Here is a 26,282-nt window from a genome sequence, read left to right on the forward strand (position 1 = left end):
ATTTGAGAGAGGCCAGACAGCTGGGAGGTAGTGGAGCTGGCATTTGAACCCAAATATCTCTGGCTCCAGAGTCTAAGTTAGTAACCATCAAGTCTTAAGCCTAGGTTTGTTCCTAAAATATTCCACCCTGGGGAGAGAGCTGGCCTGGCCTTCTGTTGCAAGCAGGAAGTCATCGCCAGGAAGCCCTCTTCGACAACAGCTCCACATGGGCCACTTTCCGTGTGTAAGAGGACACAGAGCTGTGCTGTGAGGCAGTCAGATCTTATCAAGTGAGTCTGGGCTGGAGCAGGGCAACTCAGGGACAAGAGCCAGGGCTGCAGAAAGGGACGGCATGGGGAAAACACACAGTATGTCAACTCCTTTGACACTCACGCCTTCAAAATGTCAAGCCACCAACCCTTCCCTTTGCATGTGAGCCAGCTTTAGTGACTTGGTTCTAATGAAGAGAATGTAGAAGCTAGGTCATAAAAAGGGATGAGTATCTGCAAGGAGCTCTGTGCACTCTATCCCAGATCACATACTTTGGCAAAGACCATCTGCTATATCATGAGGACACTCAAGGAGCCCTGGGGGAGGCCCACATGGGAGGAAACTGAGTCTTCTTTCTAAGAACCAGCAGGGGAGTGAACCACCATGGGGAAAACTTCTCCAGCCCCAGTTGAGCTTTCAGATGATGGCAGCCTCAGTTGAAATGTTGACTGAAACTCCAGAAGAGAATCTAAGACAGAACCATTCATGAAATATTTCTTACTGTCTATTAGGGGTTGAAATGTGTCGCACCAAGATTCACATGGTGAAGTCCCAAGCCCCAGTATGTCAAAATGTGACTTGATTAAGAAATAGGGTCATTGCAGATGTAATTAACTGAATTAGGATGAGGTCACACTGGAGTAAGGTGGACCCCTAGTCCAATATGACTGGTATCCTTACAAGGAGTGGAAATCTGGATGCAGACACACAAGGAGAACATCACGTGAAGGTGAAGGAAGAGGCTGGGGTGATTTCCAGCAAACCATCAGAAGCCAGGAGAGAGATATGGCACAAATTTCTCTTTCAAGAGGAACTTATCCTGCCAACAACTTGATCTCAGATTTCTGGCCTCCAGAACAGTGGAACAAATTATTTCTGTTTTTCTAAGTCACCTAGTTCGTGGTGTTTTGTCACAACAACCCTAAGAAACTAATGCATTATCCTAAGCCATTAGCTTTTGGGGTTATTTGTTACACAGCTGTAGATAACTAATACAAGGGAGAGCCTGCACTGTCAGCTGCCTTCACTTCTGGAGCTGTGGGGTCAGGTCAGTGACCACGTGTCACTATTTCTCTTTGAAAGCTAACCTGACTTGTCAGCACTGCACAAGCCTGTGAGGCACCGCACCGCCCCCCCCCCCCCCCCCCGCCCAACCTATCTAGGAGCAGCCAGAGCTATGCACACCTCTACTCATTTCCCCGCAACCCCTGGTGGGCCAAAGTTCTCCTGCAGACACTAGAGTTACCTGCTCCTTGGAGGGTTGCAATGATGACCCCCAAAGTAACACATCAGGGGATGGACTGAATGCGGCTGGGGAATCCCTGATGTAGTCTATGTACCTGTCTACACAGAAGGTGCCCCTCAGTGTCTCCCAACTTTGAGAGTAAAAGCTAAGAAGAGGCGATAGGGGCCCTCTTGGCCTCCTGTTTGAAGTCACAAGGACTTGGGTCAATAGTCATCCTTCATAATTGCCAAGGTTAACAGGGAGAAGGGACGCACAGTTCTGGCTTGTGTAGTCAGGTTTTAAACAAGAAAAGGCCTGAAATGGGGGGCCAGCCTGGTGCAGGGGGCCTAAGCCAGGGCAACTCAGCACAAGCAGACTCCACCAGTAGAAGGCCCTGGAAAGAGCAAAGGACTAGATGTAAAAAGGGAACTGACTTATTCTGGAAATGGGGATCGAGAGGCCTGGAAGACTTCATCTCAAGAATTACTCCTAACAAACTGTCTTCTGAGAAGGTGTTCATGGGAGGACGTCAGAGCAGCAACTAGAAGACCTCTGTTGGGACATTCAGAGGGGCGTTTTACCTTGGTTAGAATACTAAAGTAATATTTCTAAAGACTTCAGAACAGAGCTTGGCATAGAGTAAATATGGTGAGAATGCCTGTGAAATAGAAAAGTCTGCCTATTCTCAGAGTTGCAGGACTGCTGGTCAAGCCTGTTTCTGCTTCAAGGCAGAACCACCCATCACACTGGCTCATGGACACCTGCTCAGTGGATCTGGCAGCTGCCAGCTAGGGGAAGGTGAAGGAAGGTCCCAGGCCACAGGTTCCCAAGAGCCAGCTCTGTTGGGGAAGACAGAGAGAGGAGCGCTCCCTGAAGGGGAGCTTAGCAAAGCCTTTCCCCCTTCCTGCCCACCACAGTCTCTCCCACGATCACGCGTGCACGCTCAGTCGCTTCAGTCGTGTCCGACTCTTTGTGACCCTATGGACTGTAGCCTGCCAGGCCCTTTGTCCATGGGACTCCCCAAGCAAGAATACTGGAGTGGGTTGCCATTTCCTTCTCCAGGAGATCCTCCTGACTCTGGGATTGAACTCACATATGTGACTAGCGTCTCCTATATAGCAGGCAGATTCTTTACCCACTGAGCCGCCTGGCAAGCCCTCTTACAACCATACTAGACTCCAGTGAGTCCCAGAGCTAAATGCAGTTCGGCCGGGTTGTATTTTGGGGAGTTGTCCCACATGGGCCTGGCTCCTGTGTTCTACTGAAGACCCTCCCTGCGAGCTCCCTGTTGCTTCCAAGACCCTCACGTCTCCCGGTTCTGCTGTTTGGATCCCTCTGTGATTATTTGGCTGCAATAATGCTCCTGCAGCGGGGGCAGCTGGCTGTCCAGCTCTCATGGCTAAACCAAAGTTCATGAAGATTTTAACTCTGCGCTAAGCTTAAGAGACTGCAGCTAAGGGGCCAATGCTATACACTGTTTACAGCCCCATAAAACTGTTCCCTCGGTGTAAGATCACAGGCATGGCCAACCTGTGAGGGGGCAGGGGGCTGCGCGTGCCCTTAGTTCCCTGGCTCCACACCTCACTGCAGGGCCCTATGGAAGTTTTAGGGGGAGCCAAAGTGCATCTTTTGGACATTTTTGTCACCTAAAACCAGCCGGGTGGTTTCTCTGCCCTGGAGAAGCCAGCCCAGTAAGTACGGTGGCTGACCAGGGGACGTGGGGTTAGGACTGAACAGCAGGCTTGCCTCACATACCTCAGCAGGAAAGAATCTGACAGAGAACCAGAGATGGGAAAGTGATCTCAAAAGTCCATTAGAAATGGCAGGAGGCGAGGTTTATTCACAGACTCTAGAGCAGGGGGTGCAAGCACCACATGGGTGTTTCGGTTAATGGTGCCTGCGCTCTGCAGAGACGGTGGGTGCAGACCCCCAGCTCTGGGGGAGAGGGGCCCCGCCCGCCACTCCATGCCCAGCACATACCTTGGCTGACCTCGTGACGGCCCCGATCTCCGAGTACAGGTCCGAGCTGTCCGGGAAGTTCTCCACCACCATGGTGCACACGTGGTGGAGAAGTGACTGCTTGTGCACCGTGTCTTTGACTTCTGGAACCTTCTCGAGGTAGCTTAACTCAAACGCTTTGGCCTATTTGGGCAACATAACATAAGAGAATGGAAGAACAAGTTTTTTCTTTTTTTAGTTGGAGGATAATTGCTTTACAATGTTGTTTTAGTTTCTGCCATACAACAATGTGAGTCAGCTATAAGTAGACATACGTCCCTCCCTCTGAACCGCCCCCCCACCCCCGCCCCCCACCCCCCCCCAGGTCGTCACAGAGCGCCAACTGGAGCTCCCCGTGTTATACAGCAACTTCCCACTTTGTTATCTATTCCACACATGGCGATGTCTACGTGTAAAAGCTACTCTCTCTATCTGTCCCACCCCCTTCTTCCCCCGCTGTTCTCCATGTCCGCCCTCACCAAAAAAAATCTATAAACAGTAAGTGCTGGAGAGGATGTGGAGAACAAGTGTTATGCAGACTCTTAGAAAGGTACAAATGGTTAGAATTAACACCCTTTAGGAGGAGCCCAGTATTTAGCTCCTTTGGGACTGAAGCATCTCAGGCCACATGCTCGAACATCCTTAGCGGACCACACAAGCACCAGCCACCCTGATAGTGAGATGAGCCTCCAGCCCTTCCTGATCATGGCCGTCAGCCACGGGCTAGGGCTCTGCTCCTAAATCAGGGTGCTGGGTGTGGGGTTTCTGCCATGTAGGCAGCCACAACTTCCCTAATCCCGTAATTGGGGATTTTCTACTTCCTGGCTAAAGATAGGCCAGTTTTTTTGTTTAAGTGTGTTTATAATGTGTATGGGTACAAATATTTAAGTGATAAGCTCAGGGAGAAAAAGGAAAAGAAAAAGATTGTAGAAGAAAACATTTCCAAAGTCAATTGTGAGAGGAGCCAACCTTCCTAAGGAATAATGTGCTTATTTTTTTACATTTTCTTATTTACAGCAAGATACAGGCTTGGATAAATAGGCCCTGATATTTTAAGGACAAAAGCTCTAAATTTTCACTAAAAAACAACAACAACGAAAATTGTTCAACTGTGCCTCGGAAGATCAGTGATCCACCAGCAAGGGGAGGGCGGGGATTCTGTGACCAGAGAGGTAGGAGGAAAAGGATGTGGAGACTTACATTAGTTCCATTTAGAAAGTTCCCAATGGCTAAGAGAGTAGACAGGATAAAACCCAAGGTTTTATTGTTCTCCAGCTGGTCTATTCCTTCCTTCAGGTCCAAAAGTGGTTCTGCCACTTCCTTTCAATTAAAAAAAAAATTAGAAGATAATAGAGTGTACACTTGGCTTTACTTTGTTCTTTCACATTTTTGTACAAGGTCATAACCAGTGGAGTCCTCCCAGTAGAAGGCAATCCCGTGTGACTGGCACGTGCTTTCAGGCATGGAAAAGGGCAGAAAGGTGACAGGAGAAAGTCTGGCCCCAGAGTCTCTGCAGTGGAGACTAGGTGGGTCCCTGTGGCTCGCAGGAGCTTGGCTAGGTGTCTTCCCCCTTTTTCTGCCCATCTCCCAAGCTCTCTCCCGACTATGACTGATGTTTGCAGAACTCATCCTTCACATGTCCCTTCAGCATCTGAACCACGGTCTTCCTCTTTGTCTTTCTCCTCCCAGGCAGGTGATGCTGGAAACTGGCATCACTGTCCCAGGGCCCAGGTCTCCTAACATCCCCTCTAGGCACCCTGTGGCTGGCCACCTCTTGGCCTGGGTTACTTTCTAGAAGACCACCATCCTCATGACTCCCACCGCCTTCCTAACTCCCAGTCTCTCAGACGTGCAGCCTGTCCTATAACCTCGTGGCCTCAGTCTCTCCTTCTCTCTGTCCTACTGTTTCATAACAGCCCCCCACCTCAGCATCCGCACTGAGGCTCTCCTTGAGCCTGGACCCCAAAACCAGCAGCTTGGGCTTCATTCATTCCAGCCTTACTTCTGCTCAGCAGACCCTACCAGTCCCCAGCCAAGGCTGACTGATGACCTGTTTTCTCCATGAAGTTACTTCACTTTGCTACAGAAAATCACCCAAATAGGCTGACTGGTTTTGCAACCAAGTTACCTGAGCCCCCCTAGACTTCATCCCTGTCCAATTCTGGAATGAAGTCAAACACAGCAGTTTCTCCTGAAACACCCTAGCCCCACTGCTACCTGTGTGGCCCTCAGTAAGGAACGTACTTGTCCTTTACAGAAAGAGGAAGATCACACAGCCTCTGCACCTTCCCCGGGCACTTCTCACTCAAGCTCACCTCCAGCTCACCATGCATCCCTCCCTTGTTCTCTCCACTGATTTCTTCTGCTCAGTCTGCCAAAATACCTCGTGCCAGATCAGAGAGGACACCTGCTTCTTCTACTTTCTACTCGAGATGAGTCTTCCCTGCCTTCACTATCAAAAACTCTTTCCTTCCACTCTCTTTCCAACCTCTTGTAATCTGTCCATCTCAGGTATTCTACTGAAAGCCTCTCTCAGAGGAACTCAATGACCTGCTAATTACCACAGTCAATGGCAGTGAGGCGACCATCAATAGACAGAAGGATTACAAGTCACTTTCCATATTGTGTTTTTCTGTATTTTCTACATTGAGCATATAGAGTCAGAAAAACATTTAATATAATTTTTTTTTAACTAGTCAAGTATCTGAGGCTGGTGTCAGGCAGACTCTTTAGAATAACCCCTCAATGGTATAGGCTGTTCAACACTCCCAGCACCATCAACTCACCCTTCAAACCCTGTCTCAGGAATAATATTTCACTACGTTCACCACTAAAAACTGGACTTTCTCTACCCTGGGGACATAAGACTGGCTGCCTCGCTTCCTAAGTGCTTACCTTTTCTGTAGTTTCATAATCCATTTTGAATGCCCAGAGGTGGAGCCGTGCCGAGAGCTCGCTGATGGAGGAGAGTGTCAGGAGGAACTGCTCTGCGCTGCCCAGGGGTACCTCAGGGTTGGCCAGCTGTGCTTCCTGAATCTTCTGCTTCTCCTCTTCCGTGGGAATCATGGTTAGAATTTTCTGGAAAGATGGAAGGATAGCGTATACTCTTAGTGATGGACCCTGTGATGTTTCCAAATTCATATGGTAATTTTCCAGCCGGGCGGGAGAGCTACTCTGTTGCCAGGGCTCTTATCATAAACAGGCGTTACATACAAATAAACTTTCGAGAAGAGAAGCCCTACATAGCATCTAAACTCACATTCAATGGTTTTAACATTCCATCTCTCTCTAAGTCTCCAGTTTCATAAGCAACTTCCCCAGATTTCCTGAGTCTTGTACATGAAGAACGTTCCAGGCAAGAAAGGGATGGGAGACGAGAGAAAGGTGAGAGAATAGGATAAAAGATTAGAGACCAGCTCCCTGTACCTTAAGAAATCAAGAGAAACATGTTAAGAACATATACTTTTTCTCGTGGATTAATTTTGGATCTTACAAAAATAAATCATTTCCAAAGAACTCAGATTAACTTTTATACCACAGGTCATACTATAATTTTAATTGTTTTAAATATTTCAAATGTATTTCAAGTTTTATATAGAAATTACAACATTTTAACTTATTTAACTTATATGCAGAGTACATCATGAGAAATGCTGGGCTGGAGGAAGCACAAGCTGGAATCAAGATTGCCGGGAGAAATATCAATAACCTCAGATATGCAGATGACACCACCCTTATGGCAGAAAGTGAAGAACTAAAGAGCCTCTTGATGAAAGCGAAAGAGGAGAGTGAAAAGTTGGGTTAAAGCTCAACATTCAGAAAACTAAGATCATGGCATCCGGTCCCATCAATTCATGGCAAATAGATGGGGAAATAGTGGAAACAGTGGCTGACTTTATTTTTCTGGGCTCCAAAATCACTGCAGATGGTGATTGCAGCCATGAAATTAAAAGACACTTACTCCTTGGATGGAAAGTTATGACCAACCTAGATAGCATATTAAAAAGCAGAGACATTACTTTGTCAACAAACGTCCATCTAGTCAGGGCTATGGTTTTTCCGGTGGTCATGTATGGATGTGAGAGTTGGACTATAAAGAAAGCTGAGTGCCTAAGAATTGATGCTTTTGAACTGTGGTGTTGGAGAAGACTCTTGAGAGTCCCTTGGACTGCAAGGAGATACAACCAGTCCATCCTAAAGGAGATCGGTCCTGGGCGTTCATTGGAAGGACTGATTCTGAAGCTGAAGCTCCAATACTTTGGCCACCTGATGTGAACAGCTGACTCATTTGAAAAGACCCTGATGCTGGGAAAGATTGAAGGCAGGGGGAGATGAGGCTAACAGAGGATGAGATGGCTGGATGGCATCACTGACTCGATGGACATGGATTTGGGTAAACTCCAGGAGCTGGTGATGGACAGGGAGGCCTGGTGTGCTGCAGTTCATGGGGTTGCAAAGAGTCAGACATGACTGAGCAACTGAACTGAACTGAATATCAAACTCAAGTCTAACTAAGGAACAAACGATGATGGTCCTTACAAAGAGCAATACTTACCTACTAATGGAAAGAGTATCACTTTCTTCTTCTATTTGTTTCTGGTAAAAGTCAATTTTGGAAGACAGAGGAAGCAAACAGGTGTCAGAAGGATTATGATTCTCATAGGTTCAAATTCCTCACTGATTATATTTTTAATGAAGGTCAAAATTCCCATCATGTGACACTGTACATACCACATTATTAAAGGGAAGGTGTCATTATTTTTCTTTTTAGTAACTTACATTAATGCATTAATTCTAAGCAGCTTTAGTTACTGCTCAACAATAGCAAAACCTCTGGATAAGGTGTGGGAAGGAGTTCCAGTTCTGGGAGACACGGGTAAGCACTGTCCCACTGAATGCAACTACACACCCTGGACAGTAGGCAGGGAGCAGCTATTTGAAGACTTAAAAAAAAAAAAAAATCAACAGTAGCAGGTGGACAAAGGGAAAAAAGACCCGAACTGGAAGTTCAACTGAACTGGTAATGAGTTGACCATTTTCCCTCTGGTATTCCCCAACCGGGGATCAGGCAGCCCACAGTCTGGAAGAGGGTATCAGGGGCAGACAGAGGCTCCAGGGTAGCCTGCAAGTTCTTTCTCCTGGTGTGGGAAAGGGTCTCCGAGTGGTGACGGCAGGGTTGGCAGGTCCAAAATCTCACGTGAAGGGAAACTTCCTCTCCCATCAGTGGAGCTGTGGCCGCAAGAGGTGGGGCCAACCACCGTTTCTTCTCCACCCTCACTTGGCTTAGCCCCAGACATGGGCACAGTGACAGCAAGTGCATGGCAAAGTGAGGTAACAGAAGTCCCAGCTTTACTAAAAAGGAAGGGCCCAGAAAACCGGAAGGCAAAGGGGAGGTCATGAAAAATGAAGAGCCTGCCAAGCGAGGGCACAAAGCTGTTTCAGAACTTCTGAGCTTCTCCCTGAACTGCTCATGTATGAATCTGACCTTCAACAGCATGTCAGAGGCTTTGAGACCTGAACTGGACTTTGAAAACTGAGCTGATACTGGGACCACAGTCTGCAGAAGGTAGGTCAGAATCTGTGGCCTGAACTTGAATAGGGGATGGAACAATTCTCAAATTCTTTTTATGAGATAAGAATGAGCCCAATAAAGAAACTCAACAAAGATAATACAAGAAAACTCCAGACCAATATCTTGATGAACCAGATGTAAAAAATCCTTAACAAAATATTTTACAGTATATAACTAAATGCCAATATTTTAAGATATATAAATCTATTGCTATATTTTATATAGCAATATATTTGAAAATAATCTCAAGGTTGGCTCAAAATGAAAAAAAAATCAATCAATGCAATTAATCTACCAGATTAACAGTGTGAACAAGAAAATTCACACAGTCATTTCAACTGATGCAAAGAAATTTTGATAAAACTCAATTTCCATTCACAACCAAAAACTCAGGAACCCATAATAGAAGAAATTTTTCCGACTGGACAGGTGACATTAATTAAAAAAAAACCCACAACTCATTTCATACTTAATGGTGACAGAGAGAATGTTTTCCCTCTAAGATGTGGAACAAGACAAGGTGTCCACTCTCACCATTCTTATTTAACATTGTGTAGGAAGCCTATCGAGGTACATAAAGTTTCAAAAATACATACAGATTGGAAAGGAAAAGATAAAACTGTCCCCATCCCAGATGGCATAATTGTCCACATAGAAAATTCTGAGGAATCGACAAAACAACTTAGTGAGTTAAACAATGTTGCATGATACAAGGTCAATACACGAAAATCCATTTTATTTCTGTACATTACTAAGATGTGATTACAAACTAAAATTTTTTAAAAATATTGTTTAGGGATGAATCTAACAAAGTATGTGTAGGATCTGCCTATGGAAAGTAGAAATGCTGATGAAAGCAATCAAAGATGAACTAAATAGACAGGGGATGAACTGTGTTCACAGACTGAGTGACTCAACATAGTCAAGATGTTAGTCTTCCCAAAACTGATCTATAAATGTAACTCAATTCCAATCAAAATAGTATGATTTTTTTTTTGTGGCTATAGACAAGCTGCTTTTAAAAATTATACAGCAAGGCAGAGAACCAAAATAGTTGATCCAAAATCATTCTGAAAAAGGATACCCTTGAAGGAGTCACAAAGACCTACCACAAAGCTGCAGTATTAAGACAGTGTGGCAAGGGCTACAGGGCAGGATAGATACATAGATCGGTGGGAGAAAACAGGGCATCCAGAAATAGACTATGCAGATACGGCCCAGGGATTCTGACGAAGGTGTGAAGGCTGGCAAGGGACAAATGGCAGTGTTTTCAACAAATGATGTTGGACCAACTGGAATCCATATGCAAAAAGTGAACCTCAACTGAAACCTACCTTCTAGATAAAGTGTTAGTTGCTCAGTCGTGTCTGACTCTTTGCAACCCCATGGACTGTAGGCCACTAGGCTCCTCTGTCTATGGAACTCCCTAGGCAAGAATACTAGACTGGGTAGTCATTTCCTCCTCCAGGGGATCTTTTTGACCCAGGGATCAAACTCAGGTCTCCTGTATTGCAGGCAGATTCTTCGCCATCTGAGCCACCAGGGAAGCCCTTCTCGATAAGTTAACCTCTAGAAAACTAGATAACTTCTGCTGCTGCTGCTAAGCCGCTTCAGTCGTGTCCGACTCTGTGCAACCCCACAGACAGCAGCCCACCAGGCTCCCCCGTCCCTGGGATTCTCCAGGCAAGAACACTGGAGTGGGTTGCCATTTCCTTCTCCAATGCATGAAAGTGAAAAGTGAAAGTGAAGTCGCTCAGTCATGCCCGACTCTGTGCAACCCCATAGACAGCAGCCCACCAGGCTCCTCCGTCCATGGGATTTGCCAGGCAAGAGTACTGGAGTGGGTTGCCATTGCCTTCTAGATAACTTCTAGTTAACTAGATAAATTAATTTCTAGATAACACTATCTTCTAGATAAGTTAACTCAAAAGGGATCACAGATATCAAAATAAAGGTAACACTACAAAACTTTTTGAAGGAAACACAGGAAAAAATCTTTGTGATCCAGGTTATACAGTGAACTCCAAGACATGATAACAAAAAAGAATAGGTTAATAAATTAACGTTGATTCAAATTAGACACTTTTTCTCTGTGAAAGACACTGTGAAGAGAATGAAAAGACAAGTTACAGTTCCTCAAAAGATTAAACACAGAGTTATAATATGTCCCAGCAATTCCATTTGCATTTACCCTGGAAAAATCAAAACTTATGTTCACACTAAAACTTGTATTTGAGTATTTGTAGTAGCTTTATTCATAACTGCTAAGAACTGGATGACGCTAAATACTCTTCAATAGGCAAATGGATGAAGAGTCAGTGGCACATCCCTACAATGCAATGATACTCAGCAACAAAAAGGAATCAACTGTAGATACAAACTGCAACTTGGATGAATCACAAAGGCATGATCATGCTGAGTGGAAGAAGTCATTCTCAAAAGACTCCATGTATGTAACATTCTTGAAAATACAAAACCACAGTGATGAGTATAGATTCTTGGTTACCAGGGGCTAGGTGGGTAAAGGGTGTGACTAGAAAGAGATAGCACAAAAGCTTTTTCAGCAGATGGGACTATTTTGAATCTTGACTACAGTGGTCACTGCAGGAATATATATGTTTTAAACTGGGCTTCCCTGGTGGCTCAGAGGATAAAGAATCTGCCTGCAATGCAGAAGACCTGGGTTCAATCCCTGGGTTGGGAAGATTCCCCTGGAGAAGGAAATAGCTACCCACTCCAGTATTCTTGCCTGGAAAACCTCAGGGACAGAGAAGCGGGGTGGACTACAGTCACTGGGGGTGCAAAGAGTCGGACAAGAGACTAGGCACTAAGACTCAATAGATCTGGACTCCCCTAAAGTCAATTTTCAGCTCAGTTCAGTTCAGTCACTCAGTCATGTCCAACTCTTTGAGACCATTATGGACTGCAGCACACCAGACCTCCCTGTCCATCACCAACTCCCGGAGTTTACCAAACTCATGTCCATTGAGTCGGTGATGCAATCCAACCATCTCATCCTCTGTCGGCCCCTTCTCCTCCTGCCCCCAATCTCTCCCAGCATCAGAGTCTTTTCCAATGAGTCAACTCTTTGCATGAGGTGGCCAAAGTACTGGAGTTTCAGCTTTAGCATCATTCCTTCCAAGGAAATCCCAGGGCTGATCTCCTTCAGAATGGACTGGTTGGATCTCCTTGCAGTCCAAGGGACTCTCAAGAGTCTTCTCCAACACCACAGTTCAAAAGCATCATATGTTCGGCACTCAGCTTTCCTTATAGTCCAACTCTCACATCCATACATGACCACTGGAAAAACCATAGCCTTGACTAGACGGACCTTTGTTGACAAAGTAATGTCTCTGCTTTTTAATATGCTATCTAAGTCGGTCATAACTTTTCTTCCAAGGAGCAAGTGTCTTTTAATTTCATGGCTGCAGTCACCATCTGCAGTGATTTTGGAGCCCAAGAAAATAAAGTCTCTCACTGTTTCCACTATTTCCCCATCTATTTGCCATGAATTGATGGGACCAGATGCCATGATCTTAGTTTTCTGAATGCTGAGTTTTAAGCCAATGTTTTCACTCTCCTCTTCAACTTTCATCAAGAGGCTCTTTAGTTCTTCTTTACTTTCTGCCATAAGGGTGGTTTGTCATCTGCATATCTGAGGTTATTGATATTTCTCCTGGCAATCTTGATTCCAGCAGGTGCTTCATCCAGCCGGGCATTGCTCATGATGTACTCTGCATATAAGTTAAATAAGCAGGGTGACAATATACAGCCTTGATGTACTCCTTTGCCAATTTGGAACCAGTCTGTTGTTCCGTGTCCAGTTCTAACTTGCTTCCTGACCTGCATATAGATTTGTCAGGAGCCAGGTCAGGTGGTCTGGTATTCCCATTTCTTTCAGAATTTTCCACAGTTTGTTGTGATCCACACAAAGGTAATTTTACTCCGTATTAATTCAAAAAATTAAAAGTAACAACATAAAAGACTGGAGACTTGACATCATAATCAGCAAACATGCAGATATTTACACAATCATGCCTCAGGATGCATCTAGGTGGAACAGTAGTTGTCCTGGGCTCATGAATGTTATCAGAGAGGGTGTCCTAGGGAGGTTAGCAGAAGCCAGTAACACCAAACTGTATTGAAGACGTGTTTGGGATGGGGTCAGAGTGAGGTCACAGGTGGTGAGCTCTAGATACTTCTTTTTCCAACATCCTCTCTATCATGCCCTAAACACAGATTAAGTGGGTGGAATGGAGCACTGGGGAGATGCTCAGCCCATTGCCGACCCACAGGCTGATGCTATTGATCCCACCTGCCAACACAGAAGACACTTCAAAAAGACCAAAAGAATCCAAGCAGATGTCACTTATTTCAAAACACCTAGCATTTAAACTAGTTTTCAAAAGGAGAACTCAATGAAAAATTTGTATTTTCATTTTCTTAATGTTCAAATTGTTTTAAGCATGTACAAGGATTCCAAAACAGAAAGTTGTCAACACTTTTCCCCTTCTTCAGAAGGCATTTTCATGTGATGATTTTTGTTGCCTTTTTCCTTTGGGAAAGTAATCAAACAATCTTACTTTTTGTTTTTCACTTCTCTGACTAATTTAAACCATTTGTTCACTGTTGAAGATTTATGAGGTTGCCATCTGCCAGTTAATTTTACTTTTTTTTGCATATCACTGACAATAAAAATAGTCATAAGACAGGGGGACAGCAGGTCAAAGCTACCTTGTACAAGGTGACACCCCCATTTTTCCATGAGCAGATGATAATGGAATAAGCATACCTTTAATCTGCTCTTTACCATGTCAGTAGATTTACTGATGACCCTGTGATGATCATCTGGTTTCACAAGGAGAAAAACATCAAACAAGACCATGACATAATAATCTCAGTGGTTTTTTGCTTTCTCCCAGACAGTGTTTCTCTAGCACTGCTTTAAGTATGCTTGCCTTTGTATCGGAAAATCTTATTTCAGAGGAAAATGCCTAAGTCTTATTTTTTATGGACCCAAATATTCTGGGGTTTGGCCATTTCATTCACCTGCAGATGAGACCATAATAAGTAATCATCGTGCCTCGTGAACTCTGAATAGAACCCTGGCTATGACTCTGGATAAGTATCTAACAGCAAAAAGTTGGAGCTGTTATGGCCGAGGCTGGATGGTTTGCAACCTGCCATCCCATGAGATAATGGCTTTCCATCATGCACAGAGTCTCATAGAGAATTAAAAAAAAAAAAAAAAACAACTCTGCAAGGTTAAAGGTTAACTTCTCAAGGTTCTCTTTCGATGGTATCTTCTTTCATTCTTGTGACCACTTGGTGAGGCAGGTAAGGCCGAATTATGCAGCAAATTTGAAGATGAAGATGTGGTGCCTGAAGTCAAGCTGGATCAACCGAGTCAGAGCTGGAGACCCACCCAGGGGCTCCTCCTACTTTCCAGCACCACCTCCACAGGACACTCTGGTTCCTGGGCCTGCAGACCCCACTGACTGGCTCCTGCACTCAGGTCCAACTGTGTGCTGCCAGCTCTCACTCAGGACCCACAGACAGGGTCCCCCAACACAACGCCTTGAAAAGATGCTGCAGTTTTGTACAGGCAGCCAAAGGGAATGTCTGTTTCTAGGATGCTGACTGGCCTGGCAGCCAAGCAGTGTCAAGCTAAATGTCGTTTGGGACCATTCAATTGTGTTAACCCTCTGAGTGGACACAGATACTACAAAAATGAGAAAAGCAAGGAAAAAAAGAAAACCCTCTTTCAGGTCAGTTGATGAGTCTTGTCCAACTCTTCATGACCCCATGAACTGCAACACACCAGGCTTCCATATCCATCACCAACTCCTGAAGCATACTCAAACTCATGCCCATTGAGTCAGTGATGCCATCTAACCATCTCATCCTCTGTCATCCCCTTCTCCTCCTGCCTTCAATCTTTCCCAGCATCAGGGGTTTTTCAAATGAGTCAGTTCTTTGCATCAGGTGGCCAAAGTATTGGAGCTTCAGCTTTAGCATCAGTCCTTCCAATGAATATTCAGGACTCATTTCCTTTAGGATGGATCTCCTTGCAGTCCCAGTCCAAGGAACTCTCAAGAGTCTTCTCCAACACCACAATTCAAAAGCATCAGTTCTTCGGCACTCATCTTTCTTTATGGTCCAACTCTCACATCCATTCATGACTACTGGAAAAACCATAGCTTTGACTAGATGGACCTTTGTCGGCAAAGTATGATACCTCAGGGACATTTTACATGGGAAAATATCACTAATGCAACTTAGGGATGGGCCCCAATCATATTCTAAAATTTAATACTCTTATGAAGAATGACTTTCTTAACGAAGTTAGTTAATTAACTCCTGTGGGTTTTCATGATGAGTCAGATATACAACATGGAGTTGCCAAGCAGGATGTCAGTGAATACATCCTAATCACATCGGGGTACACAGAGGCTTCAGGCAGCCCCATTAGGCCATGGTGCCATGCTACAGAGCAGATAGTTTAGCAAAAGGCCATTTGGGTATAAGCTGGAAATCGTATTAGTAAAGATCTGTAAGGACATGACTGTCATCTCTTCTCAGCCTTGATGTAACTTCTGAACAACAAGGCTAGACAATAAGCTCTGAGAGACTGACCCTGCACAGGATGGACACCATCTCTGCTCCCGAGGGCCCCTAGATCAGTGGTCACAGGCAGCAGGTAACAACTGGGAGAGCCTGGGTTACAGGTTCCCCATGAGGACTGGTTTCTGCTGGACTCTTCTCAGCTATAACCGACAAGCATTGCAAATACACACTCTCAGTGCATTCACTCAGGCAGCTTCAGAGAAGCGGTTCTCAGTCAGGGTGATTCTGCCCCCACGGTATGTTGACACAGTCTAGGAGACATTCTGGGTTGTCGCCACTGGGGCAGTGCTACTGGCATCCTGTGGACAGAGGTCAGGGATCTGTGAACACCCTACAAAGCACAGAGCAGCCCCTACAATGAAGAACTGTCCAGCACAGAATGGCAACTGAGCCACAGCCGAGAAACCCTGTTCCAGTGAAAAGTGTGACAAAAATGTGTAACTCCATGTTAATGACTATATATGATCTATTAAAAAGCAGAGGTATTACTTTGCCAACAAAGGTCCATCTAGTCAAAGCTATGGTTTTTCCAGTCATCATGTATGGATGTGAGAGTTGGACTATAAAGAAAGCTGAGTGCCGAACAAATGATGCTTTTGAACTGTGGTGTTGGAGAGTCCCTTGGACTGCAAGGAGATCCAACCAGTCCATCCTAAAGGAGATCAGTCCTGAATATTCATTGGAAGGACTGATGAAGCTGAAACTCCAAAACTCTGGCCACCTGATGTGAAGAACTGACTCATTTGAAAAGCCCCTGGTGCTGGGAAAGATTGAAGGCAGGTGGAGAAGGGGATGACAAAGGATGAGATGGTTGGATGGCATCACCGACTCAATGGACATGAGTTTAAGTAAACTCCGGGAGTTGGTGATGGACAGGGAGGCCTGGTGTGCTGCAGTCCATAGGGTCGCAAAGAGTCAGACACGACTGAGCGACTGAAATGAACTGAACTGAACTGATGATCTACCGAGGCCTCACGACACAGCAAAGTCTCAGGAAGGGTTAGGCAGTGTGTTCCGCAGCCGTATTTGTTTGCTGTACGTCATATCAGACGGAGGAAAACGGTAGGCAGCACCGTGATGCAGACTGCAATGTCCCATGTGTCTCCTCACTCCCCTTTCGGATTCCCTCTTATTCTTCTCTGTGGGGGAGTCCAGACCCAGAGAGCCCACCTGGGCTGGCCACCCCCAGAACTGGCCCGTGGTTTGCACTTCAGACTCAGGCTCTAGAAACCACATTTCAGTTAGACCTCTTGCTGGCTTGTGAACTTGGGCACAGACAGACTAACTCTGGGATGCACCCTCTTCAACTTTAAGATGAGGAACGTAACAGGATGCACCTCGTAAGGTTCTGGTGAGCCTCTGTGAGCAGCCCCTGCTTGGCGTCTGGCCGGGAGGAGGAAACCCGTGAAAGTCCAGTTTATTAATGTGCTGCTGCCCCTCTATTTGTCATCATTACTTTTCCATAATCATTCCTTCCTGGCGCAAAAAGGTGCTCAGCTGCAAACCAGTCAGAAAAGGAAAAAGTCATCTGATTCATTCTAAAGTCTGAGTAACCTATTGTATCTGAAACTTCCCCTACCCAGGGAGACTGACATTTTGGGACAGAACAAAGGCAAAACCAAAGGAATCTGTCTCTTTTGATGGACTTTCAAGTTCTCATGGCAAGAAGGGGAAATATTTTTAAAAGGGGAAGTTGTCATTTTTTCCTTCAATCAAGCTGCCTCTGGCTGCATTTGAAGCCTCTCTATGTATGAATCTGAAGCTTCTGCAATCTTTCAAAGATCCTGTGGAGTAAACAGGATGGCCAATCACGCAGTAGCACCTACACGTCACCTGCTTGTGTGAGAGACACTTTGCACTTGATTTGAGCCAACTGGCAGCCCCCACCTGCCCGATGGACATGAACGCTCTTCTCCCTTGTTGCTCTGGGGGCCCCAGGGTGAAGCTGCCCCATATTGAGGCCAGGACTGCCCCCTCCTTTCCCACTGCCTGGCAGCTGCCTCAGTGTCCCCCTCTGTATTTGCCTGCTGTCTCCTTTGGGCCCCCTCTCCCGTCTGACACGTGCCCTCACTCCCTGCCTGTGCTGCCTGGCCTGACTCCAGGGCTCGGGCCCCACTCTCTCTCCAGCCAGTGGCCAGGGCACGTCCCTCGTCATACCTGCTCCTGGCACAGGCCATGTGGGTGCTTCCAGAGGCAGAGCTGTTCAGGCCTTGTGCTCGTTTCCCAGGTTTGCTATAACCAAGCATCGCAAACTCGGGGGTTTCAAACCAGGGGAATGTGTTCCCTCACATCCCAGAGACTAGAAGTCTAACATCAAGGTGTCCGCAGGGCGATGCTCTTTCTGAAGACTCAAGGGGAGGATCTTTCCTTTCCTCTTCCTCGCTTCTAGAAGTTGCAGGCACTTCTCGGTGTCCCTTGCCTTATAAGCACATCCCTCCAGCTTCTGCCTCCATCATTCCACGGTGTTCCCCTCTGGGTATCCTCTGTGTTCACATGGCCTTCCCCTCACTGTGTCTGTGTCCAAACCTCTCTCTTCTTAGAGGGGCTGTCAGCCAGTGGAGCAGGGCCCACCTTAATCCAGGATGACCTTATCTTAGCTTGATCACGCCTGCAAAGACCCAACTTCCAAATAAAGCCACATTCCAAGGTTCTGGGTAGCATGGATCTTGAAGTCTGTACTCAATCCAGTACAAACCTCTAAGAACACAGCTTCTGTTGTGGAGGCCTCTGCTTTCCAAAGCACAAGGCACGCCTGCCCACCTGGGTTCAGGCACCACTTTGCCCCAAGGCCTCCATCACCCCCTCCCACACTCAGGCCTGGGGGTGCATCCGGCACAGCCCCCCAGCCCTTCTTCACTTCCGACTCTCCTGCTGAAGCCCCTCTGCCTCACTGCAGCCAGCCTTCACTGGCTTCCTTCACTCTTGAGTCTTTCAAGTGAGACTGGGTATGCGGGAACCTCCAGTACAGAGATGCTTTCAAGGAATCCAGGGCTCCTTGCCAACAGGAGGCGGCGTTGGCTGCCACCAATGTCACAGTGTCCTGAGATTCCCCACTCTACCCGGTGGGTCTCCAGGCCGGTCACACCCCTGGAGGCATCTGTGGGCCAAGCCACTGGCTCCACTCACTCTTTCTCCATTATTAGAAGAGGAGATTGAACTTCCCACAAACGGACACCAGCCCACAGTGGAGGGTGCTGGACCCTGGCAGAGCAGGGGGGCTGAGGCTCCAGCTGGGGTGCCCACCAGTCACGCAGTCACAGCCAGGACAGCCAAACACTCTCCACTTGTGCCACTCAGACCAACAGACGCTGAGGACCCAGTTGGCTTGGGCTCCCCAGCTAAGCAAATGAAACCCATCTCTACACACCACAACAGGCGCCAAGAGAGCAACAGAACCATTTACACGGAGGTGAGCGTGCACAGACAAGCCTACTTTTAAGACTGTTCACGAAACGTATTTGGTTTGAAAGGATGTGAATGAAGGCATTCCAGCGCCCCGTGTAGGCTGTCAAGTTCTTCCGCGTCGAGGCAGGCAGAGTGTGGTCAGAAGGAAGTTAATGAATGAACCTGATCTTCCCAATAAGCAAAGTAGGGTTTCTTCCCACCTCCCCCTCAAGAAGTTGAAAAAAGGATGTGACTATTCAGAGTCTGGCTGAGACAAAACAGTGGCAAGCCACCCTGTGGAGAAAGAAAGTCATATTGGACAGTAATGCAACAGAACATAAATAACACTCTGTCGAGCTCCTCTTACCTCAATCCCTTCTTTGTTTAAGGCATATTCATCAAAATTCAAAATGGCTATCTTAATCGTTCTTGGAGGGGGCAGGACCGTCAGGCCAATATTAATAGCATTGCTCCTCTTGGAGTCCAGGACAATGATCTCCTGCTTTTTTCCATCTGCAGCCGTTTTCTTGTGATAAAATAAGGAGAATCCAAGATTAATGCCTCATCTTTGGTCCTCTATTAAAAATAAACTCACGACTTATTTAGAGATGAAAACAAATGGCCCCGGTTCAGCTCAGGGAGGGACTGGATACTGCTCAGCAGCACGGCGGAGGTCAGGGATTAGCCCCGAGAAGCCGCCAAGATGGGGGCAGCCATGGAACTTCTCGAGTCAGACACATTACAAAATAAAATTGATTTTCCTTCAATTGGGAAAAAATGTGATATTTTGCAAGGAGGAGGAAAAAAAAAAGAAAAGAAACACCCTGTTTTTTTCCATAGAAGCAGTGGAAACAGGATTCAGACCTTTCAGAGTTCCCTTCCTGCAGGCTGCGAGGTGTCGGAATGTGCCTTGGTTGGCCCTGGAGCGTGTGGTGCAAGCCCAGAGATGGAGAAAGCTGGTCCACGCGCCAAGGAGACGGGAGCCAGGGGGGAACCCAGCATCGCTGGCAGGTCAGCCCTCTGCATCTCCGGGGCTCCTCTCGGCATCCCGCCCTGACACCTTCATACCTTCACTCTCCTGCCACATTCATACATCTGGATGCAGCCCACTGGGCGGGTGAAGAGCAGTGAGGGATGGACTGGCAAAGAGGCCAAGGAGGGGGGCCATGCCTCCTGCTGTCCCGGGCATCCTCAGAGCAGCCCCTGTCGCTAGCCTGGGGCTGGCACATGGCCAGAAGCTAGGAAGGGTGTAAGGTGCAGAGCCAGTTCTCACCTCTGCCCAGAGCTATGATGACAAGGTCCCCAACTTTCCCCTTCCACTCTCAGGAAATCAAGGGCAGGTGGAAATGGGGACAGGTGGAAGGAGGCCGGTCAGCAAGCTCCCTGAGCTATGCAGCCTCCCTTGGGGCCACAAGGCCTGGAGGTTGATGATTCTGATTCGTGAAACAAGCCCAGGGTGACGAGGATGGGTAAGACCATGCAGCACGCCGAGGGTGAGCTCACTGTGTGAGGGGCCCAGCTTCGGGGGAACAACTCACCTGGTGATGGAGGGGGTGAGGGTCTGGAGAAGCCGTCACACGAGCTGGACCCTACAGACTGTCTGGGACTAGCCTGGGGCTGGGGGAGACGGTGACGGAGAGGAGAGACTATTCCCTGGCCTTTGAATAGTGCCATGGAACTGCCAGGGACGAAGCTGGAGGTTGCCAGGGCCACATCATGGGACTCCATGAGTCAGCTGCTCAGAACCCCTCTGCAGGCAGGTCCCAGCCAAGCAGCTGACACCAGTCAGCCTCCTGCACTGAGGCCTCAGCCTCTCCTCTGAAGAAGGGAACCAGGCGGGGCCTGGTACAGCTGAGTGGCTGCTGTGGCACTAGAGGCTGGGAGCTGGCAAGGAGAAACTGGCTGTGGCCCCTTAACTCCTACTGAGCCCTTCCAAACTCAATTGCTAATGTTCTATTTTAGGTCCTTAAATATGCATTTGGGACTAAATTACAATTTCTTCATGAAGAAAATAACTGAAAGCATCCCAGCCATTTGGGCGCCTGGTGGCCAGGAGGAACAACGCCTGTGGGTGTGTCGTCGGCTTGGAACTGAGGCTCTCAGGACACGTGGCATAAATGCACCCCTACCCTGCAGGGCAAGCTTGTCTTCTATATGTTTAAGCCAATAAGCTTATCAGGAGCTCCTGAAATGTAGCTGAAATCTACTTTAAAATATTGTTTGGGGGTTTCCCTGGTGGTCTGGTGGTTAACAGCCCACCTGCCAATGCAGGAGACACGGGCTCGATCCCTGGTCCAGGAAGATCTCACATGCCGCGGAGCAACTAAGCGTGTGAGCCACAGCTACTAAGCCCGCGCTCCAGAGTCTGCAAGTCACAACTACTGAAGCCTGCGCACTTAGAGACCATGCTCTGCAACAAGAGAAGTCACAGCAATGAGAAGCCCACACACGGCAACTAGACAGTGGCCTCCACTCAAAGCAACCAGAGAAGAGCCTGTGCAGCAACAAAGACCCAGCACAGCCAAAAATAAAGAAATAAAAATAAAATTATTAAAAAATATGTTACTTTGTTGGAATGCTAAGAAGGCATGAGAAAAGGTTTGACAAAATGCTGAAGAAGGGAATGATGAGGGACGTGATGACCTGTGTGCCCACCTTGGGGCAGCAGGGTGCCCACTCCTCCAGGCACTGCTGGGGGCCTGCCCAACATTGAGTCCCTCTTCCCTGCTCACCAATAGGGCCTGGATTTCTTTCAGGCTGGTAATATGTTAGTGAAATCAATCAGCTCCCTGGACCCTTTGCAGCTAAAGCTGGCAGTTTGGGTTTCTGTTTTCCTGCTTCAAAAGGGCTGGACCCGTGAGCCATGCCTTTTGCCCTTCCTCCATCTTCCTGCCTACAATGTGGACATGAGGCCTGGAGGGGCAGCATCTCATGAGCGTAAGGAATGAGGCCTCATGGGTGGCAGCATGGAAGACAGAATCCTGGGACGTGGCACGGGAGAGGCACCGACCCAGAGCCAGGCTCCAGCATAGGAGGCACTGACAGAAAGGCAAGGACTCCTCGGGAATCATTAGCCCCTAGACCCCCATCCATAGAGTTCCTGGGAGGCTGCAGAGATGCCTGCGCAGGCCCAGCCCCACTGCTGCGTTGTGCAAATGAGAGCGAGATGCCCACCCTGAGGGAGACACAGCCCAACGGGTCAGATTTCAGCCTGCCCCCCTCAGCCAGGGTCCACCTACAGCGAGCACTCAGGACAGACCCAGGGGGTGGCTCTGAGCCTGACATGTCCTTTTCCTCGTTCTCAGCAGAACTCAGTTCACATCAATGGACACCCTCTGCTCTCATAAATCAAGACAAAGCCAGCCTCTGGGCATCCTGAGATAATGGGGAAGCTGTTTCTACAGATGACAGGTTTTCAGAGCACATCCACCCACTTCGAGAAGGAAGGAATAAGAATTAGTCATATCTGAGACTGAATTATTAACTCTCTGGATTTTATCCAAGAGGTATTTTAAATGCCCTTCTTCATAACTGAAACAGTCTGCTGGATGCCACTGACCCCTCAAGTGCCTTGGCAGCCACTCTGCCCGAGATGAGGGTGAGTCACGTGGGCTTGCCCAACTGTCTCCTCCCCTCACAACAACCCACAGCGGCATCTGCAAGGACAAGCCAAAGTGCTCTGTGCCCGGGAGCACAAGCTGGTGTCCAGGGATTCCATTATCAATTCTGATCCATTTCAATCCTCCAAGCTCCAGATCAGCAAGAGTGACCTGCACTATGTCCTTCACCTGGTCCTGTGTCTGAGTGACTGTCGGCCATCCTCTTCCACAAAGTCTCTCATGTCCTGCCCTTCACTCCCCCCACCTCCATCCCAAGCCTGACCCCTGGAGCCAGGAGCAATACAGGCCCTACTCGAAGGAAGTGACACAATTTTATTGAGAGTAATAAAAGAAGATGTGGGCAAACAAGAAACATCGTGTTCCTGAATAGGAAGTCTCCAGTGTTAAAAGGATGTTCATTATCTTGCCTCATAAAATTTATACACAAATAACATATTTATTATGTATGCAGGTAAAGAACCACCTGTAATGCAGGAGACCTGGGTTCAATCCCTGGGTTGGGAGATCCCCTGGTGAAGGGCATGGCAACCCACTCCAGTATTCTGGCCTTGAGAATCCCCATGAACAGAGGAGCTCGCGGGCTATAGTCCATGAGGTCACAAAGAGTCGGACATGACTGAGCGACTAAGCACAACACACAGCATATATTTAAAGTGATTCTAATCAAATTCCAAGAAGATATTTTTGGAATTTTAAAATATTCTGAAGTTACTATGAAAGAGTATATGTGTAAAAAGATCCATAAGTAGAAATAATATAATATCTATCCAATCAGCCATAAAAACTTTCTATAAAACTGATATAATTAATGTGTGGCATTGGCACTAAACAGCTATACTGATAATACAGACTAGAATAACAGAACAGAGAAAGCTGTCTATACAGTGATCCAGGGCATTCCAACAAGACAGCGAAACCGTGAGTCACAGTCCATTATGAAAGCCTGATTCTAATATGGAACCAAAGTTACTTTAAGTAAAAACAACCAGTATGGTAGATTAACACCACAAAAGACTGGATTGACTGAGATCTTTCTCCTTAAAACAAACAAACAAACAAAACAAAGCCAGCAGAAAGCAAGAACACAGGCTTGCGTGGGAATGGCCAAGGGTCATCATGGTGGGGTTGTGCCACACCTCATGAGACCCCTTTGCTGATTCTGGAGTCCCAAGACATTATCAGCGATGATCCATGACAAAGCCTGAGCAAAGGGAGAAGAGGCTGAAAAGCAAACTCAGTCCCTCAACCGTCTCTTGTTGGTTGGCAGGGTATCTTCCCTTATTTATTATATTTTTTGCCTTTCTTTCAACTGTAGATCTCATTTCCTTAAATTGTATTTCCTGAGTGCTTATTAGGTGGCTACTTGAGTGGGGACATTTTTCATGGAGACCAACAAAAAATGTAGGGGGCCAGGATGCCACCGACAGCAATGATCAATCCTGGGGCAACAGGAAATCAGGGTATCTCCCTCAGTTCTTTGATAGAAGGTCAATCAGCCAAACCTGTGCCCTCAGGGCTCAAGAACTCACAGGGAGAAAAGGATGTTGACAGAGCAGCTATTTGTCGGGTACCAGGTGCAGGATGCTGGACTTGGGGATGCTGAACATGAAAACTGGAATAATTGTCTCTGGGGCGAGATAGCTGCCCAGCTAAAGAGTTGTGCAAGATGGAGTGGGGAAACCAGGGTGGGCATGTCTCTGGACATGCAACTGACCCCAGTGCTTCCAGAAGTGCTCAAGGTAAAAGAGGAACTTGCTTCTTGAAGGGCCAGGGGGCACTCTGGGAGGAGGTCAGGCTCTGATCTGCTCCCAGAAAGCCTAGTGAAGCTGAACTTCTGAGTCGAACGAGGTGGCGACACCCAGAGCCTCCTTCAAAGCAGCAACTCTCAGGGAGCCTCCAACATGCCAAGAGTTGCCCTCCCAGAAATACTGTCTCTGGAGAAATGCTTCAGGCTTGGACGGAATGTAGGGTTTTGTTTGTTCTTGACTTGGCCAAGAGGACTGCAGGGAGGGAGGAGAGGATGTAACAGCCAAAATGGAGAGAAACGGAGGTCACCCTCTATGGAAAGAGATACTGTCAAAGCTAGCAGAGACCTCTTAGAAGGGCTGGGAAGGAGGTCACTGAGGCAATTCAGCTCCTTTCCCCCAAACTGTCCAAGAGGGCTAAGGGTCCAGTTTCAGGAAGCAGAAGCGAGCCCCTCCAAGAGGATGCTTCAAACAGGCAGCACCCAAGGCCACAAGAGTCACAGAATTTCTGAGAAGCACAGAGGGGATTCTCCATTTAAGCACTGATTGCTAACTGCCAGGGCTTAGGGGTGAGGGCTGGGACTTCTCTCTGCAGGCCTGGTGGAGCCCAGATTCACTTGGTGGTCAGCTCCCTGGGTTGGAGTGGGCCTTCTAGAACCAAGCAAGTCCAAGAGGTTGGGCCCTGCAAACTCAGCCACTCCAAGGGGCAGAAAGTCACCTACAACAAGAAGATTTTCTAGAACAGTTAAACCAGATATTCAGGTCCACTCAGCGGGACTGTGGGGCTACACCAATCCTGATGCTGGGATGGATGACCAGAGGCCTCAAAGAGAGGAGACAAGTATGTCAGGTTTTTGGATACAACAAAGTATTGCTTCCAAGAACAAGTCTTTCAGAATTTCTAAGTAAAGTGACAAACTTGATTCTGAATGGTTATGGGGGTAGGTGACCACCATGTGTGACCACAACCTGATTTTGTTCAATATCCTGAGCGTAAGACCATCACTTCCCCTCATAATCATTCGGATTTGGAAAAGAAAAGGGTGAGCATTCAGGCAGCAGTTAGGAAAAGGTGGAAAGGAAGACTTTAATGCTAAATAGGAGTCCTTAAACTTAGAGGCTAATTTAAAATCTCACACTAGAATCTCAGGAAAGTCACGTGAGGCAAAGGATAAGAAAATCAATAGCATAAAAAATGAAGACCTGTCAGCACAGCACAAAAGTACATTCTCCCCTGTTGCCCTGGGTCTACTCAACAACCCCAGGAGGTCAGGCCTACAGGCTCAGGCCTGGCTTCTCCACCACAGCCCACCCATAATTAAAAACAGGCTCAGAGAAGTCTACTGACTTGCTCTAAGTCACACAGAGGTAGAGTCCAGACCAAATGAAATTTGAAATTGCAGTAGCAAGGCACAAGGACCATTGAGGAGAAAGAGAGAGTCTTTTTCAAAAAACGGCAAGCTTTCAAAAATCCCCAAGGGAAGAGAAGGAAGAAGTGTCCAGAGTGTGAACTTGAAAGGAGCCAAAACAAAATGGAATCTGGGGATCACAGGAGCCCTGAAGGGTAACGGAAAATATCCAGAGCAGCAAATCACTCAGGTGAGTCAGCTGGGGTCTGACCCATTCCCACCCTGGCGACCTGGGCAAGTCACTGCCCCACTCTGTACCTCCTGTTCTTTCTGGGACCCAATCTCCCAGGGTTTGTTAGGAGGATGAAATAAGACAATGGATGTAAATCAGTGAGAGAAACACTCAGCCTCTGGTAAGCATGACAGAAGTGTCTGCTAGGACTATTAGAATAGTATTACTGAGACTTCCCTGGTGGTGCAGTGCAAAAGAATCTGCCTGCCTGCCAATGCAGG

At 47.2% G+C, this 26,282-nt stretch overlaps 1 protein-coding gene across 3 annotated transcripts in view; it reads right to left on the minus strand.

Annotated features, from left to right (window-relative positions):
• Positions 1-26,282, minus strand: part of FHOD3 (formin homology 2 domain containing 3) — a 529,663-nt gene that overhangs the window by 34,719 nt on the left and 468,662 nt on the right. For all 3 annotated transcript variants that reach the window (XM_018039641.1, XM_018039640.1, XM_018039639.1), the window contains 4 exons: positions 19,423-19,581; positions 6,368-6,550; positions 4,673-4,792; positions 3,455-3,616 (listed from right to left, as the gene is read on the minus strand). In XM_018039641.1, the coding sequence (XP_017895130.1) occupies positions 3,455-3,616; positions 4,673-4,792; positions 6,368-6,550; positions 19,423-19,581 (624 nt within the window). The remainder of the gene's footprint in view (positions 1-3,454; positions 3,617-4,672; positions 4,793-6,367; positions 6,551-19,422; positions 19,582-26,282) is intronic.

The sequence above is a fragment of the Capra hircus genome, chromosome 24 (assembly GCF_001704415.2).
Source record: "Capra hircus breed San Clemente chromosome 24, ASM170441v1, whole genome shotgun sequence".
In the NCBI taxonomy this organism is placed as follows: Eukaryota; Metazoa; Chordata; class Mammalia; order Artiodactyla; family Bovidae; genus Capra; species Capra hircus.